Here is an 18,102-nt window from a genome sequence, read left to right on the forward strand (position 1 = left end):
GCCCGGGACAGCAGGCCCCGCGCCCGCCCCGGGGAGGGAGGGGAGGGAGGGGAGGGAGGGAGAGAAGAGCCTCGGGCGATCCCGCCGGGGAACGTGTGTGGGAAGCGAGCTGGAGCTTGCCCGGGCGCGTGAACGTGTCCCGGCAGATGGGGGGGTTGGTCGGGAGACAGGGAGGCTGGGAGGGGAGACCTCATCGCTCTCTCCAGCTTTCTGAAACGAGGGGGTAGTGAGATGCCCGCAACGAGGGGACAAGAGGAAATGGCCTCGGGGTGAGACCATAATAATCTGTCGATTATCAAAGAAGCGCAGACCACCAAGGCACTCATGTTCCAACCATGCTGCTCTGGGCAGGGACACCTTTCATTTTAGACCAGGCTGCTCAGAGCCCCATCCAATCTGGCCTTGAACACTTCCAGGGATGGGGTATCCATAGCTTCTCCAGGCAACCAACCTGTGCCAGGGCCTCCCCATCCTCAGATGAGACAATTAGGAAAAAAATTACCACTGTTCGGGTGAGTCACCATCCTGAGAGGTGTTTAAGAGGTGTCTGGATATGGTGCTGGGGGATGTAGCTTAGGGGTTACAGTGATAATGACAAGTTGATGGTTGGACTTGATATCAAAGGTCTCTTCCACCCTTGGTGATTCCATGTCACTTCAATGGAGTTGATCTTTTAAACTTGCAAACAGATCTCTGTCTCCACTGGCTGCTTCATCTCTTCTAATTTTAAATAAAACCAAGTGAGAAAGTAGGTTGAGTTTTGAAATGAAGCACAGGGAGGCTGAAGAAGCATTGAGGAAGTTTAATGCCATCCATTCCTAAACAAATGTGGCTTTAAATGGAGCTGTCATCAGTCTAAAATTCAGAGTTCTCCCCCCTCTGCACACACCAGCTACATCAAGTCTGCTGAGATTCTCACACCACATTCTCAACCCAACAGGAAAAACTAAGTTAGGTACAGCTTAAACACACAGATCGCTTCAAAATCCATCCAACTTTCTGGAAACCAGTTTCTTCATCCATTCTTGCAGCTGGGGGACAGGCTACGCCATGTAGTCTTAAACAATAGTGAAAACATTTTTGCCGAAAGTGTATTTGGTATTTACATCTGCTCTTTCTTGAGCTATTAACACTGTACATAAAACCTCTGCACACAGTTAACATATACATTATATGAAGTTTCCTACTGTATCCAATGTAATACTAAGTATGAATAAAACCTAAGAGCTGACAATACAACAAAAGAGTAGAAGTGTTCTTCACTTGATACCAAAATGCCTTGGTTAAAACCAGAAAAATTGCTCTGCTTTTTCCTTGTCAGGCAGCATCAAAAAAAGCGATCAATCCATCTTGATCACAGCCATCCAGAATTTCCAGAAGGAGAGGAACTTTGGTTTTCACATTGGTGCCTTTAAATTTAAATTTATCTATGAAGAGATCTGTGATCATACCTGTGAAGATAAAATTCCAGGAATTACCATTTATTTTCAGTAGGAGGTATCTCTACTTTTAACTCATAATTATGTACCAAATATTCCAGTTGTTAGAAGAGTTTTTAAAGTTCACATTTTAAACAATGGTTTAATTGTAAATTTGAACACAACCTTTAACCATGTCCATAAAGACAAGAATCCTCTAAATAAAAGCAGCTGTCTATTTCAGCCATGTCTCTGGAGTTAAGCCCCATTTAAATAAAGCTGAATTGTCAACAAACCATAAAGTCTCTCGAGATGTGCAGGCTGTCTCTTGTATTCCTCCAGCAGCTGATCTGCCTCTTCCAAAATGCTGCGGTATTTTGGGAGCAGGAAGTCCACGTTGCCTTCATGAACTTGTAATTCCTCAAAGACAGTTTAAAATGGTAAGAGCTAACAGCAGCTAAGTATCATAAGAGCAAGTAAGTCAGAAGAAATGAAGCTTAGATATGTCAGAAGGAAGTACTTCAAAGGCAAGACAATCCCCTTCTGAACTAGCAAGTGTTATTTTCAGCATGCCTCATTTTCTAGTCTTCTAATGAAATGCCAGATGTCACTTCATAGACTGGACTCTCAAAATCCTGCGTATTTCAGCTTCCAGCTCTGAGCCAGAACAGGATCACACCATGCAGACTCAAGCCTTGACCATACCTTCATTTTAAAGAATAAGTGAATTCCTAAAAAAGTGTAGCACTCAGTCTGAAGGTAAAAGTAAACTCTGAAAGTATCACTCAGTTTGTGACAGCAGAATTTTGAATGCCTCTTCTAAAAAGCCTCAGCCTATCAGCACACCAGTTTGGGATGGCTGATAGTACACATCTTTTTATCCTCCAGAGAAAAGCACTTCTGTTCTAGACAAGAGGTAATTATGTTGTGCACTGTGAGTGTGCTGGGATGACAGCTTTCATCAATCATTAGATTATTTTACTGCCTGTCAATAAGTTACCATCCAAAAAATGAGTGACCAAATAATTTCTCAAAGATTTGCTGTCTAAAACAAACAAGATGTACAACACCATTATTACTGCACAAAGACAATGTGCATTAAGAATTATTTCTCTATTACTGTTTAAATCCCTGGTTTGCCCAAAAAATATTGTTTAACTCCCAAACCAAGCCCAAGTAAAACCCTTTTAGTGATAATAAAGATTCACACTGTTCTCACTGGTAGCCAGCTTTTCTCCTATTTGAAGAGGTCTGACAAGTATTTGAGTCCCCCAAAAGGACAAAAGAGAACTGGCTGAACATTTCCCCCCCACCACCCTTTTAAATAATAAATACCAACCTGATGGTGAGTTTTTGACAGGAAAATCCTGGTTGTTGGAAAAAAAGTCTAAGAACTGAGATGAGCTGCCTAACTGGTACCTCCCAAAGGCTATTGAGGAAGCTATTAAGCAAAAGATTCAAAAGCAGATGATTTTGAAATTATGAGACAGAGGGATGAAGTGAAGTTGCAAAGCAAAGAAGTTGCATCTGGCCTGGGTGATTTAAAAAACTAAAAATGTTAGTGGGAAGAGGGACAGAAGGAGCTGGAAAATAACAGCAGGCTAGGAGAGAACATTAGATCATAAAACTGGCTGCCCTCCTACCATCCAATTTAAGCATGTTCATGCAATCCTACATGTTATTCACTAGTTATATAGCAAAAAAGAGAATTTTCCTTGAAGAAATTTGTCTCCTAGACACTTGAAATACATGCTTTAATTTAATTTAAGGGAACCCAACATGACACACACCTGACTTGAGCCATGGTTTAGTATCTGACAGCATAACCCCCCATAAAAACCAAACCCCAAGATTTCAGATACTTACTCTCAAAGCATCTATTAAGTGCACCTTCTTGGCCAGCAGCTGCTGATACTCTAATTTAGGGTGGATAAGCTTTAATGTGTGTCTCACCGTTTCTTCATTTACATCTAGCAGGGAGTAAAAAAGAACCCCAACAAGCAAATGAGTACTACATATTCCATTTATGGGAAAAACAAATGAACTGAAGGATAACAAAGTAGAGAAGAATTTTTACCATATGATATGTTAAGATTAATCTTCCTTTTAGTAGCCTCTTTGGAAAGCACATCTTTGAGGATGGATATTGTAGAGATGTTGTCAGATTTAAAATATCCCTCACCTTTTCTATGAAAGAAGAACAATTTAAAATAAATAAACTTGAACACACATGCATGCATTAGGTTTAGTAATTATATTTTACCTGTAGGTACTTTCAAGCTGTGTTCCCAGGAAAGTATTCTGAAAATAAAAGGTGATGCACTCTCCAGCAGGAGTCTTTTCAGGCACCTCAGGCAAGCAAAACACAACCCAGGAGTGAATTTCAGCAAAACTGAACTGGCCTTTGAGCATCAGTGTATTCATGGGCCTGTGACATTGTGAAATTAAAAGAGAAAAAGGACAGTTAACAGTTAAGAAGGAGGGACAGTGTCCATGTAAAAAAAGTTCAGTTCCACGTGGTGGTTTCCTTTTAATCAGCACCCTGTAAAAAATCAGGTCTCTCCCTAAGTACAGATACATATTGTAGATTACAGCTATTTTTCTGTACTTCAAAATGCAAAGCTACGTGCACATTCAAGTTTTACCTCCCACTAGGCATATCAGATCTAGGAAAAAAAAAAACAAGTTGGAAGTTTTTGATGTCCCACTGCAAGTTGTTAAACCTGAAATTTGGACTAAGGTAAATAACTGACAAGAGCAAATATGACTAAAAGCCTCACGAGCTTCCCATGCTGTAAACCTCAGATGTAGCATTCTTATCAACAACAAGGCATGGTGTAGCTCATTTGCACACTGAAGCCTTTGGTATCCTCCCTTCAGTCTTTCAGTTTTGGTTTGAACGAGCAGATCCTTGGAGGCAATATGAGATGTAAGTGAGGTGGGCAAAAATCCATCAGAAATTGTGTAAAATACAAAACAGAGAGATAAAAGTAATAAAGTCTTGGCTCAGTTTTGGGGCCAAGTTAGCTGTGAGAAAAAAAATAGAGAAAAGGGTGGAGCAGAGAATGAGGCTGAAACTGAAAACACACATTTACCTACAGAGGAAAGCTTCCTTTCTACCACACCCTCAGCTCTACTAACATATGGGGCTGAACTATAACCCAGGGCAGTAAAACAAAAAATAGCAAAAACACCACAACAAGAGTGCAAGGAACCCATTTAATCCATAATTTCCATTAGGAAATCCATGAAATGGAACTACAGGCTCAAAAGTCTATGTTAGGGGTTAGAAATTCCATACTTAAATTTACTGAGCAAATGTTTCAGCTGCCTTGTGTCACTCTTTCCAACTGAAAGAAGGCATTGATTTTCCTTTGCACATACCTGTCCTGGTCAATAGAATGAGTTCTCTGGTGAAGTGAAAGTGGCTTAATTTGATATTGAAGAACTTGACAGGTTTTTGGTTGGATTCTGGGAGTTACGTACGCTTGAAGTGTCCCGTACTGTCCTTCAATCGAGCGAACCTGCAGAGAGGAAAGAAGAACCCACAGAGAAGGAAAGGGAAAAGATGATTTCACCGCTGTTTGGAAATTTAGTGAGTATTCAAAGTATGTTCAAGAAAGCCTCTAGTATTTCAAGAATATTTATAGTACTATATTTACTAGATAGTGCCATTATAAATAAAGCAGATGAGTTTTAAAACTAAATGGAGCATAGTCCAGTGAAGTGCTGCTGTATTAGATGAATTAAATATTAATAAAATAACACCCTCAAATTCATTTTCTGAGCAGTTAAAAGAAAAAGCCTCAAATACTGAGAGTTTTACGTAAACATGTATCAGATTAGGAGGCTGCAGTACAAAAGAGAAAACCTCACGCCTGTGGGCACACTGAGGATTTTCCTAATCAGGATTTCCTTCATTATTTCCTGTAGTGGTTGCCAGAAAATGTGTGAATTTGATGGATCCTTAAATTCCAAAACACCCACATGCCTTTAAGTATAATAAGCATGGGATGACAGGATTTGCTTCCTCTCCAAAATACAAATTGAGCCTAAATTCCCTTGTTAGTTCCCAATGCAACTTCCTTCAAACACTTCAGAGAATAAACAGGGCCAGAACTTTCTTTCCCACACCTCTCTCAGCTTTAAATTCCACACATTGCCTTCAGAATCCTGTGTTTTCCCAATCTGTGGTGTCCCCACTGCTTTCATCTTAGGGACACTCAAAGAGATCCCAGGCTCTCCTCTGACATATTTTTAGAAGCCCTTAGAAATCCTAAAGACAAATAAAAGGAACACAAGCCCCAGGTTAGAAGATTTCAGGAAAAAAAAACAGCTGTAGAAATTGGACTGAACCACATGGAGAACTCTTTATTCCAAAGCAGGACTAACCATTAATTTTATGGAACATATTTTTCAGCATTTTACCTTAAGTTCAAGTCTTGTAGTATTTGCTTGGCATCTGTAAGTTGCAAGAAGAAAGTTGCTATTTGGCTGAAAAAAGGGGAAAAAAAAGATAACTAAATAGGAAAAGAATACAAAATAGGTCTGTGGATTCACAAAATTTCTACTGACCTTTTTTAACTGTAGCTATGTTACAGTGAAGTTTTTGCTATGCATGCACAGCTATTTACAGGAGTTAAATACAAAAAGCAATCCTTGGTTTTCCTGAATGTTCCAATTAGCTCTAATTATGATAGAGTTAAAAATCTCTCTGTAAGGAGAACACAGCCAAAGCCTCTTACACTCTTTAATATCTCTACAAAGATTACACAGATACCTACTTTTCATCTGAAAAATGCATGTCAGCCTGCCCCACTGATCTGCAAAATTAGTTCAACATTCAAAAGCTAAAGCAGGATCAGTAAGAAAATACACCCCAAAAAGCACTAAGTTAATCATCACAAATGGCACAAAACCTAAAATAAAAAGCTGATTTCTGGGAGCTCCAGGGCAGAACAGTGATGTGCAAACTCAGTTCTTAAAACTAAAATAAAAGGCTGTTAGAAGGGAAAAGATTTTACAGAAGATTTTCATAAATCCTAAGGTAGTTTCAGGATTTTCTCCCCGGCCCTCAGTGTCAATAGTAAGTCTGTAACTATTTAAGTCTGTAGTCATTACATATTAAAAAATACATGCAAACATTTGACTCCCCACACAGCAGAAATGTCACATTCTAAAGATATTGTTTAGAAATTACCTAAGTAAGAAATGTCACACTCGTCAACTAAATTACTTGGAAGTAAATGTACACGAGTCTATGAAATCCAGAGAAGAGAGCAATAATGGATGTGTCTCTCACAATCCTCCTTAGGAACAAAAAAAGGAAGAGAGGAGATATTTTTGCATATTTAGGCTTGCCTTACATCACCTGCTTTAACTCCTAATTCTGCACTATCTCTAAAGAAGCTGTGCTCTCCACAATTACAGATGAGTAGTTTACAGGAATGTATTTTAAATCAGAGATATATACATCCAAGTTCCATTTTTACTACACAACATTAAGAGTCTCCATCACGCCATCTCTACAGACATCCCCTCCTTGGCTTCACTCACCTCAGAATCACAGCTGCTAAAACTAACAACGGCAGAATTTTTATCCACATCCAGCAAGTCTAGTGGGACATCACTCTGCAGAACACAGGAGGAAGGAAAAAGCAAGAGCTTACATTCCTGAGTAGCTCCATGTGCAGTTATCCTCTGACTGTCATCAAGCTTTGTAACAAGAGAGAAGCAAGGAGATTGCTTCATCTCAGAGGAAAAAGCCTAACAGACATGCAGCTTACTACTTAATCCTGGAGCAGCATGATGGTCTTTCTCTTATTCCCTTACAGAGTCCTGAACTCCTGGGGGGCTGGTTTACCACAACCTCAGTGTAAAATCTGTAACTGTCTTTCAGACATGAAAGGTAGATTAAACAATTTCAGTATTTCTCATTTAGCTATGGAAACATCTGATATTATACTGTGGCAAATTAGCTGGAGCTCAACATTGCTCTGTAACATCCTTAATAAAAACAGGATTTTTATTAAGAAGTGAAAAAAAAAAAAACCTACAATACTTCTTTCCCATTTGTAACACAAAAATCACCCCATAAATTCCTCCTTGTCACATTTTTCTCCTCATGCATTTCCCAAAATAGGTAATTCAGTACTGCTACTCTTTCTGACTACCAAAGATGGCATTAATTTCAGCTGATACAGTAGGAAAAATAATTAATTAAGGTTGCTGTAATGGGCAGGACTATTTCTCCCCAGCTGCACACAAATCAGACACTGTTCCACACTGGAAGTGAACAGGTGGCCCATAACATTCTGAAATTAATTTTCCACTACAGAGGGCACTTAGCTGGCGAGTGAGGATGTGCACCTCATTTAGTTGGTGTTTAAATTAGGACATGCAAAAGCAAACACAAAGTTACAAAGAAATCTTCTGTTAGAGCAGTCACTTTGGTCTCTTTTGGTAATGTACAGCTGCTCTGCTCAACATGAATTTGTTGTATTTGCTCCCTAACAAGCATGTCCTAAAGATGCTGTCACTTGGCTTTCTGAACTAGAAAGTCTCTGAGTGTTTCAATTGTGCATCAAGAAATCCAACCAGAACCAAGCCCCACTGACCTGCACCAGGACATTATCTATGGCTGTCTGCACCTCCAAGATGAGGCTGTAGCTGGCATCATCCTTGTTCAGTGTGAACTTGTCATTGACACTGAAGGCAGGGACTGAGGAAACTGCAGTGCTGGAGTGAGAGGACTGCTGGTGTTTCTCCCGTTCCTGAAGTACTTTTATCTGCAATTGTTCCAGCTCACTCCTAGAAAAGGGAAACCACTCATCATGTCTTCCAAAAAGGTAACTGTAGAGCTACACTAGAAATTGAGTAGTTTAAACTTGCAAGGAAATCATGTTTATCTCCTGCCCTCAATTTTCCAGCCAGAAGTGACTGATGGCTCCCCTTGGATGTGCTTGGCAAAGATAAAATATAAACTCTATCACATGGACACGTGGATTTTACATATTCCTTGCCAAAAAAGGGTTTTGAGGCACAGGAATGGACAAACTTTTTCCTTCAAGAGTACAATGCATTTTGAATAATATGGTAGTGACTTCTTTCCTGACATCATTTAGAAACTATAGAACAGCAAGGAAGAAAGGAATTTTATCTTGCTGATACTGAGGCAGAAAGCATTAAGACATCATCAGGTGAAGGCAAGATAGAAAAAGACTGTAAAATGAGGCTGCTATATTCATTTCTACTTTGAAAAGGTTTGATTCCACTTCTAGATATATTAGTGATAAAGAAAATTCAGTGAGATAGGAAAGAGAGATGATATTTCAGCTTTTAACATTTCCATTCTTCCATTTAAATTTCTTTCTAGCACAATTACCTTAAGGATGAAATCTTGTTCTGCATTTCTTGACTTAATTTTAGTTCTTCACCTGATCCACCTTCTCTATGGACAGGTTCTGTAGTCAGTCCTGTCAGCCAGCCTAAACCAATATATGAAGTTTATATTCCTTATAAGCTAAAAATAAAATTCTACACTCAGCTATTGTATGTGTGGAGTGATGTTCCACACATTGGGTAGAGAAAATTAAGCCAAATTTAATCCTTTCTTGTAGGATTAATCCTAGACACTGAGCATCATTTTTATGGGTTTCATGCCTAAATCAGAAACCATTACTTTTTTTTTCATTAAGTACTTTGAGCAATAAATTCCTCTTTAACAGTTTTTAACTGAGCAGCTGGATTTTTTCTCACAAAACCTTGAATTACTGGCAGTACTGAAAACAAAACAAAAGCTGTGCAATGTGTTTATAGCAAACTGGATGCTGCTCGGTGGGCTTAGAGGTTGGATGCTGCTGCTTGAGAAAAATTACACTTTTGCTTACTAATTTACAGTTATTTATAAAAGCAAATACTAATTGATTATATTCTGATACCTCAGGCATGATATGCAGAGATGAATGGGTGCTGATAGCTCTGGTTCTCTGCCAAAATCAGCCTAGTGCACATCCTACCAGAATTCACCTTGGAAAGCCCACAGGGGAACGTGGGCTTTCACTTTCTCCCTTCCTTCTATGATCCAGGACCTTTACAACATTCCCACCAAAAGAAGCCACAAAGGACTTAGGCTTCAACAGTCCCAAGTACTGCCAATCCTACCAAACCACTTCATATGGTCAGGGGCAAGGGTCTTTTGATCACTCAAAAATGTTTACAAGAGGTACTTGGAGCACCTTTATTGCTCAGTAACTGACTGAGGACTCTGTCGTGCCAAATGACAGGATTTTTATTACAAGAAGTTTCAATAGATTAACTTTTAGCACTGAAGGTAATTAAAGAGAGAGAATTAGCAATATTTGAGCTCCCAGCAGCTGACAGAGGCAGAATGCTCTTCATGGCCTCTGTCACAGACAGGCCAATAGCTCAAGGCTTACAGAGGAGCTGCTGAGATGCCTCACACAGGGGAGATTTATTTCCTACTAAAATCAAAACCAACCCATTTAAAGCACTGTGAAACTGAAAAGGAATGAAATTACACAAAAGATGGAAAAATAAAATAAAAACATGCTTCTATATCAACTTTTTTCATACCTATTAAAAATCATAAATAATTCCTTCAGACATACTCATTAATCCATCACATTAAGGCAGCAGTTTACACCAAAATATAGTCAGCCAATGTGTAACACATGATGAATATCTTAAGATATAAAATCCCCACAGTTTAAGTGTAGGAAACTTTTTTTAAAGTGTAAGTATTAAATCAGAAGAAATCTTTTCAACACAAAATTTTAAGAGATGTGAGTTGCACTAACAACATAACCTGCTTCATTTTATCACCACACATGGCATTTATTGTGTCAATGATATGAAGCTTACCTGAATATGTTGCTGCTAAAATTTCATCATAGCCATCTTTTCCCACACAGCCACCCTGGATTGATGCAATGCTCTCTGACAAAGCCTTCAAATAAACACATTCAAGCACAGGGAAATATCACTGCACTCATTTTAGAGGTCTTTATAAGATTCTACTCCACATAGCAAACTTATTGAAGAGTTGAAAGCAAAATAATGATAGTGTTTTTCCAGCAGAAATTAGCAATCTGACTGAAGTGAAATGATCCCTCTGGATCCAATTAGTATTTTAAACAATTGATAACCAAAGTAATTATGTTCAGTGAAGCCCTGGCAGCTTCCATTTGTTAACCTGTAAATCCCAGACTATACACAACACTCTTGGGTTTTTCACCCAGAGAGCAACTCTGGATTAGGTTTTACCCAGCAGTCAACAAAGCCAAAACTTTAACACACACTCTCTACATTATTTTGATTTTTGCTCAAATCACGATGACTTCACTTTCTGGTTCTTACACGTTACCATACTGATTTCAAGTTCATATTATCAATGTTACAAACCTCTTAAATTAAAACCAAACCACATATTTTAGGAGTAACCATCCTGTAAGTTTGGAAATACAGATTTTTATTTTTAATTAATAGGTTTTTTTCCCCAGCAGAGTATGAAGAATGAGGCCTTACATAATCATGTCGAAGGACAGGATCATCAGCACTCTCAAAGTTATAAATCTCTATCATTCCATCATCTCGTCCAACAAGTAATTCCTTAACTCCATCTCCCAGAATGTCAAAACTATCAATGCACAGAATACCTAATGAAGAAGAAAACAAAGTCATTTGCTTCATCTTTATTAGTTTATGATACAATAATACACATGCCACTCTCAGTTACACAGAAACAGAGTCCTGGCCAGCTTTAAATGAGATTTCTGGATGAGTCCTCGAGGCTCAAGTCCCTCCCCTGTGCTTCAGGTTCAAGGTTAAATTTTGGCTCCATATTTCACAGAATGACTAAGGACATACTAGGAAGCATCCTAAGAAAATAATGTGGTTATAACTCTTATAATTAAATAAAAATGTATTTATACATTCCATTCCTAATCTTGTCCTTTACAAAGCAGTAGGGGCTAACAGATGTTCCAGAAGCAACACACCAAGGCTAAAACTGGGAAAGTTTTGATCAGTTTTTGTGGAAACAAATTCTACCTTCAGACAAAACCCTTTATTATGACTCTAAAACCATTGAATATCTCTTAAGTTTGGCAGGTGTATTTGCCAAATACACACACTTAGAAATAGAAAAATGAAAAACATCTCAATCAATCATATTTGAATCAACACTGTTTTAGAAACACCACTTTAAAAATAGTGTAAAAACAAAAGTTTGCTAGAATACTGGGAATGATATGAACACAAAATCCAAAGCAAGAAAAACTGATTCAAATTATTTGTCAGAAAATCAGAAGAATGGAGGAGACCTTAGTCATATTAATATCACATAACCACAGTATGTCTCCAAAGTTATCTATGAATAAGATTTCCTGATTACCTTACTCTTAACAAAGCCTCAGGTATGCTGGAAAGCTGAAGAGTGAGAAATTGAGACACACCACATACCTCCTCTCTTCTTTTCATTTCCAATTTCCCACCTTGGTATTGCCTTGGTACCAGTAATCTGGGTGAGACCCAATTTCCCATCTGAAGTCCCATACACAACTTCTTCCCCAGAATCACCTGAACATAGAAATTAAATTTAAAATTTATAAAATCAAGCACACCAACTTCAAAATGTTGTGTAGTTACCCTCTGCAGCCCATGGGAAAAGAAAACACTGAATAAGTGACATGCAATGGACAGGCTTCAAACCTGAAAACAAATCCATGAAAACTGCACCATCCTGATAACTTCCTTGTGGCTATCACTATTCTGTGTTTGGCTACACCCCTGCACTTGAGTCCTGCCTAAAATCCAGTCAGAATTTATTACTCTATATTTCAGCAAAGTTAGGCTGAAGGATAAAGGCCATTCAATGGATTTTACAGAAGAAAACCAGAGAAATCCTTTCAAAACACACACCCAGCAGTGAATGTTGTGCCAAAGTTTCAGCAATTAAGAATCACTTTTCCAAACCAGCTCTGGATGTTTGCCACACAATCTAACTGAAACTAAATTAAGCACCAGATTAACAGCCTAAAGAGATTTCTATGAGGTTAGAGCAGATTAGCAGGAAGGATGATCAAAACTATTTTAAGTTTGAACCTTCTAGGCTCAGTTTATGTTAGCTCTACTCAATATTCTCATCCATGTGTAAGAGCAACACAAACCCAAAATATGAACACGGCCCCCAAAAGTCCAGTTTGTTTATACACGATGAGACCCCTCAGACCTCACTAGTGTTGCAAGAGGCCTTCAATTAAATGTGAATATAATTTAGAACTGTCTAAATCAGTCATATCTCTATGTCTATTTATATGTAAAAAAATTACCTTGCGTAGTCACTTTTCTGCTGCATTTTTAACATCAGCTTAAAAATCAAGATAAAATAGCTAACAAAGACAAGCCACAAAATCTTAAAAATGTAGTAAAATAGTATTATTAATTATGTGCATATTCAAAGTCTTGTTACCCCCATTTCCATTGCTGAGAGCAAGAACAGTGGGTGGTCCAGGAAGTTCTACTTCATATAGCAAATCAGATCCCTGAAGACAAGAAAACAATCTTCAATGAATTTGTTAAAAAAAAAAAAAAAACAAACAAAAAACCCACAACCAAAACAAGAAAAAAACAACAACCCCAACCCCAAAACCGGCCATATGCCAAACCAAAGCCCCACAATGACAAAATTATTATGGATCATACTAAAAGGTTAAGATGTACTTATTCAGACTTCTATGGGAAAACCATTTCTAAAGCAAAACCAGGGTGAAATCTGAAGAAATAAAACATAGGACTCTTGAAATGTTATTATCATTAAAAATGATCCAGGAACTCATCTGGCAATTTAATTTGTTAAACAGCTTAGTATCACTCAAGACTTGGCACAACAGTAATTGATGTGAGCAAGAATTCCCAAAGTGATAAGGACTTCAGGAAATTAAATGTGTATGTGAGCACTTTTAGTTAGAAGGGACCAATTTGTCATCAACTTCCACCTATCAATTCCAAAGCCTGTTTATAGTGGTTTCATTAATCCTCATTTTTCACAAGCTTATGATAATGATTTTCCTTTAAAAAAGCAGCAGCAACACTCCCAAGGAAGGCCCAATACACAGATCCTTAAGATGTTTAAGCCATGGTGATACCTATTCCCTTAATAATTAGTCCAATTCCATAGCATCCATACATAAAACATAAAGAAGGAGGCATTTGAACCTGTAACACCCTGAGCACCCTGTCCTGACATGCAAGCACTGGTGTGATGCAGTTCACTTTGTCTACAGGAAGGCAGAGAACATCGTTGATTTTATCTCCTGAGAGGAAGTAGTGCTGGTCCTTGCAGTCACAGTAATGGTTATAGATGTAGCTTGCACAGAGAAAGAGATCTGCTCCTGAAATGTGCCTGAGGAGAAGAAAACACTTCCTGTAGCATCTTGCTGCAGCAAGAGTCCTTTATGCTTTTATGCCTTACTATGCTCGCAGCTCCAAGGTATTACTGGGCTCTGCAAGCTGTTCCAGCTTTTAGAGTTCCTTATAAATACTAAAACCATGTGAGGTTTCTACAGCTCTCACATTTCTACTCTGTCTTCAGGTAAATCCCTAAGAATATCTTCATAGAAATTTCATTATTATATTTTTTATGCCTATTTGTCTATGGCAGCATCTTACAACACAATCCAAAAAAGATTTTGCTCCAGGAGCTACGTGGACAGGACACACTGTGGCAATAACCCCAGCTCTGCTCATACAGAGAGTGAGCCTCCATTCCACTCCCAATTTCCCCCACACTTCCAAGACTTCTTCATGATACTCTAAATTCCTCCTACACATCACAGCAGAAGCTGAAGGTGGACTGGCACTTAGTGTCACCTACACAACATGCTTGAAATTATAGCATAAAATCATAAACTAACAATCTGTCACAGCTCTCAAAAAATGCAAAATATCATACATACATAGCTTTGATGCTTTCTGTAAGGTTAGTTTCAAAGGAAAGAAACTGCTTCCCTCTTTTTGTGTAACCTCGGACTTCAGATCCTATAGCCACAAAAATTTTCTCTTGTGGTGTATTAAGAGCTCCTCCCAGCTCCAGCCTGGAGATCTTTTGTCCTGGCAGTGTCTTGAACACTGGCTGTCAACAGAAAAGCAATTTTCATCAATCACAATATCACATTTCTGGTAATCTTTTAACATAAAGGATAAGAAATTTACTTTCCAATTTCTGGCAAAACTAAGATGCAATGCGTGTTACACAGACAAAAATAATCTGTATATTTACTTCAGAATCACAGAGCAACCAAGCATTTTATGAGTAAATAAATACAAAAAAGCTTTAAAACATAATAAATTAAGACTTCATTTTTCCATTATTATTAATTCATCCATGGGAAAAAATTCAGCACTGCTGTCACCTGTTATGCTTGTGCTTTGTTTTTTATCTTAAAGAACAACACACACGTACTCCCTCCCTCTCACATGTCACATTCTTATTCCAGAAGTCTACATTGATTTATTTGTATGGCTATGGAATACTTATGAGATAACCACCAACTTCCTGGAGAAGAAAACCTGTGAAATAAAATAATTTTTTATTGATCTTGGCATAAAAAGCAATCAAAGTTTATCCAAATCCCTATAATGAATCTCTGAAGGTTTTTGTCCCATTACAATAACTGTGCATGTGCTCAGGCTTAAGCCCAACTTAACTGAAGTACCAAATGTGTGGAAATGACTTTTTTTTCCACATTAGTTTTTGACTCTAACTGTGAAGGATCCTGTGCTTGACCAGGCATGAGATCAGCATGTCCTCACCACAGTTAGGCATCAGCCCACAGCTCTACCTAGACACCTTCCACTGGCATCTTATTTGCCACATCAATAAAAAATGGACTTTGAAAGTTCACTGGGAAGAAAAAATAAAATTTTAAATGGAACATTTCCACTTACCACAGCTTCGCCCTTCTTTATGCCAAAGCACGTAAGGACCCCATCCTGATCTCCAACAACCACCTTCAAAAGTATAATACATTGTTATTTTTTAGTACACACACAACTGTGGTTTTGAATAATCCTTTTCCTGTATTCAGAGAATCACAGAATGGTGTGGTTTGGAAGGGACCTTAAAGATCTCTCAGCTCCAGCCCCTTGCCAGGGACAGGAACACCTTCCACTATCCCAAGATGCTCAAGTTCCATCCAATCTGACCTTGAACTCTTCCAGGGATGGGGCAGCCACAGCTTCTGTGGGTAACCTGTGTCAGGGCCTCACCACCCTCACAAGGAAAAATTTTTTCCTAATACTTAATCTAAACCTACTCTCAAGTCAGTTTGAAGTCATTCCCCCTTATCTGGTCACTACATGCTATTGTAAATAGTCCCTCTATTATAAAATTAATTACATTTTCATATATTTAAGGACTCAACATTCCAGACTACTTAATTACATATGGGAGTATACTTTAAAGACCTATATCAAATGCTAGAACTATGATGTTGAACAGCAGTTCAAGTACAGGCATTTACAATCCTTTTCCTGCTTCTACTTGTAAATGTCAGCAACCATGAGGTGAAGACATATTTGGGAAAAGTTGTGTTTTCACACTAAGACTTTATTACTGAAGGAAAAAAAAAATGCAGCTATTTATATTGTGTTTCCCTAACAAGGTTTCCTTAATTTGAACTTATATTAAGAACTTAAAAAGAAATATTTCATAGAAACATGAAGGTTGGAAGAGACATTTAAGATCATGAAGTTCAACCATCAAGCTGCCATTATTACTGTAACCCCTAAACCATGGTACCTAGTGCCAGATCCAAACACCTCTTGAACACCTCCAGGGATGGTGACTCCACCAGCTCCCAGGGCAGCCTATTCCAATGCTTGACCATCCTAACAGTAAAATATTTTTTAAAATTTCTAACCTAAATCTCCCTTGTCTCAGCTTCAGGACATTTTCTCTAGTCTTAAATGTTAGCAAAATCAAAATAGAGAAACATGGACGAACTCCCCCGTGGATTCAGCAATGCTGTAAACTACAAAAATTCCTTCCTGGTTCTGAAGTTTTCCAATCAAAAATTCACTTTTTTTAATTTTCTCCAAAAAAAGGTTTTCCAAACCCCCAAAATGGGGTTGCGCAGTCTTTTCCTATGACGTTCAATATCTAAGGAAACTCTGGAGATGATTAACGAGAGGATGAGGCACAGGAGAGGAGAGTCAGCGAAGCACCAGGCGCTCGGTACCTTCTGCGTGGCCTTCTTCCCGGTGGCGGGCAGCAACCTCATCGTCTTCTGCGCCGTGACTCCCACCTGTGGATGCAAGAGACGCTCCAGAGCGGGGCCCGGAGCGCCGGGACGCGCCTCGGGCCGCCCGCAGGCCCTGCCGCACGGCGGCCCCTCGGCCCCGGGCGAGCCGTGCCGCCTCGTCCCGCTGCCGGAGCGCTACGGGGGGACTGCCGTGCCCACCTGCAGGTAATCCACGCGTGCCAGGCTGGGCTCCATCGCTCCCGCGGGACGCGCGTCCCTCCCGCGGGTACGGCGCGCCCGCCGCCCGTCACCGCGGCAACCTCCGCGCGGGGCCCGCCTGCCATTGGCTGGGCGGGCGGGAAGAGGGCGGGGCTTTGGCCAGACGGGTGCAGCGATTGGCTGGAATGCACAAGGGCGGGGCGAGGGGCGGGCAGAGCCGGCAGCGCCGCGGGGCGGCTCCCGCGGGAACGGCCCCGAGGGCCATCCCGGGCTCAGTGCCGAACCGTGCGGGAGGAATGGTGTGTTTAACAACGAAGCCAAAAAGACCTTCCCTGCACGGGGTCTGAGTTTAAAAAACATAAAACCTTACTCTCCGCAGTGTAAATACACTGAATTAACAAAGGGTCGGTGCGGGTACGTGAATACACAGACATGTTAAATAGCGCTGCTGCCATTACATTCCCACTTACCTGGTTCTCAGCAATTCCTTGTGGTCATAACCATGAGTTCTGGGCTTACACGCGTTACTAGCACCACTAATAAAGAACAAAGATTTCAAGTAATCCTCCACTCATCTCTAGTTGGTTTATTGTAGTACGAAAAATCCTATTTTGTACCTGGACACTGCAAGGAACAGAGTATTACGCTGTATCTGTTAATTTTTTGTCTTGCAAATTTAGTGCAAACAGTCTCCATATGTAATCATAAACCTGTTAAAATATCAGCAATCGATACCATTATACCTTTTTAATGCATAAATGCAAAAAAAAAAGTTATGATAGTTCTTGCTTTTAGACAATTAAAATGAAGAGAGCAATCTTTCTGTGGTGAGTTAATAAAAGTTCCTAAGACTAAATTCCAGAGAAGCTGTACATAAAGTTATTTAGTGCTAAAAATCTACAATACATTTTTTTCAAGTATAAGATACTGAAATATTATTGCCAATAAATAGTTGTGCTGTAGTCGAAGCCAGGGTTCCTTTGTTGAATCATTCACATCTCAGCATATTAGGATTTAGTTTCTCACTGAGTTTATGTATTAAAATTGCCAACTCTTCTGTTGCTTGGGACTTATCCTCCAACAGTTCATAGCGAAGACTGGAGATGTCCTGTTTGATTTCCTTTAATTCACCTGCATTAATAACATAAAGAAACACTTGTCAGCAAAGTTTGACATTCAGTCAATACTCTTCTGTTAAGTCA

The 18,102-nt window shown here is 39.3% G+C and overlaps 2 protein-coding genes across 3 annotated transcripts in view; both read right to left on the minus strand.

Annotated features, from left to right (window-relative positions):
• Window positions 1-787: 787 nt before the first annotated feature.
• Window positions 788-17,023, minus strand: BBS7 (Bardet-Biedl syndrome 7). Its single transcript, XM_009096296.4, has 19 exons — window positions 16,901-17,023; window positions 16,679-16,744; window positions 15,387-15,449; window positions 14,396-14,571; window positions 13,656-13,842; window positions 12,910-12,982; window positions 11,901-12,017; window positions 10,965-11,095; window positions 10,302-10,386; window positions 8,803-8,905; window positions 8,036-8,228; window positions 6,975-7,049; window positions 5,847-5,912; window positions 4,803-4,942; window positions 3,682-3,846; window positions 3,496-3,605; window positions 3,285-3,388; window positions 1,715-1,838; window positions 788-1,451 (listed from the first exon to the last, which is right to left on the minus strand). The coding sequence occupies exons 1-19, from the start codon at window positions 16,934-16,936 to the stop codon at window positions 1,318-1,320; spliced, it is 2,148 nt and encodes a 715-aa protein (XP_009094544.1). The 5' UTR covers window positions 16,937-17,023; the 3' UTR covers window positions 788-1,317.
• Window positions 17,024-17,471: 448 nt separating this feature from the next.
• Window positions 17,472-18,102, minus strand: part of TRPC3 (transient receptor potential cation channel subfamily C member 3) — a 33,010-nt gene continuing 32,379 nt past the window's right edge. For both annotated transcript variants that reach the window (XM_030239429.2, XM_009096297.4), the window contains exon 12: window positions 17,472-18,031. In XM_030239429.2, coding sequence (XP_030095289.1) covers window positions 17,889-18,031 — 143 coding nt within the window. In that variant the 3' untranslated portion in view covers window positions 17,472-17,888. The remainder of the gene's footprint in view (window positions 18,032-18,102) is intronic.

The sequence above is a fragment of the Serinus canaria genome, chromosome 4 (genome assembly GCF_022539315.1).
Source record: "Serinus canaria isolate serCan28SL12 chromosome 4, serCan2020, whole genome shotgun sequence".
NCBI lineage: Eukaryota > Metazoa > Chordata > Aves > Passeriformes > Fringillidae > Serinus > Serinus canaria.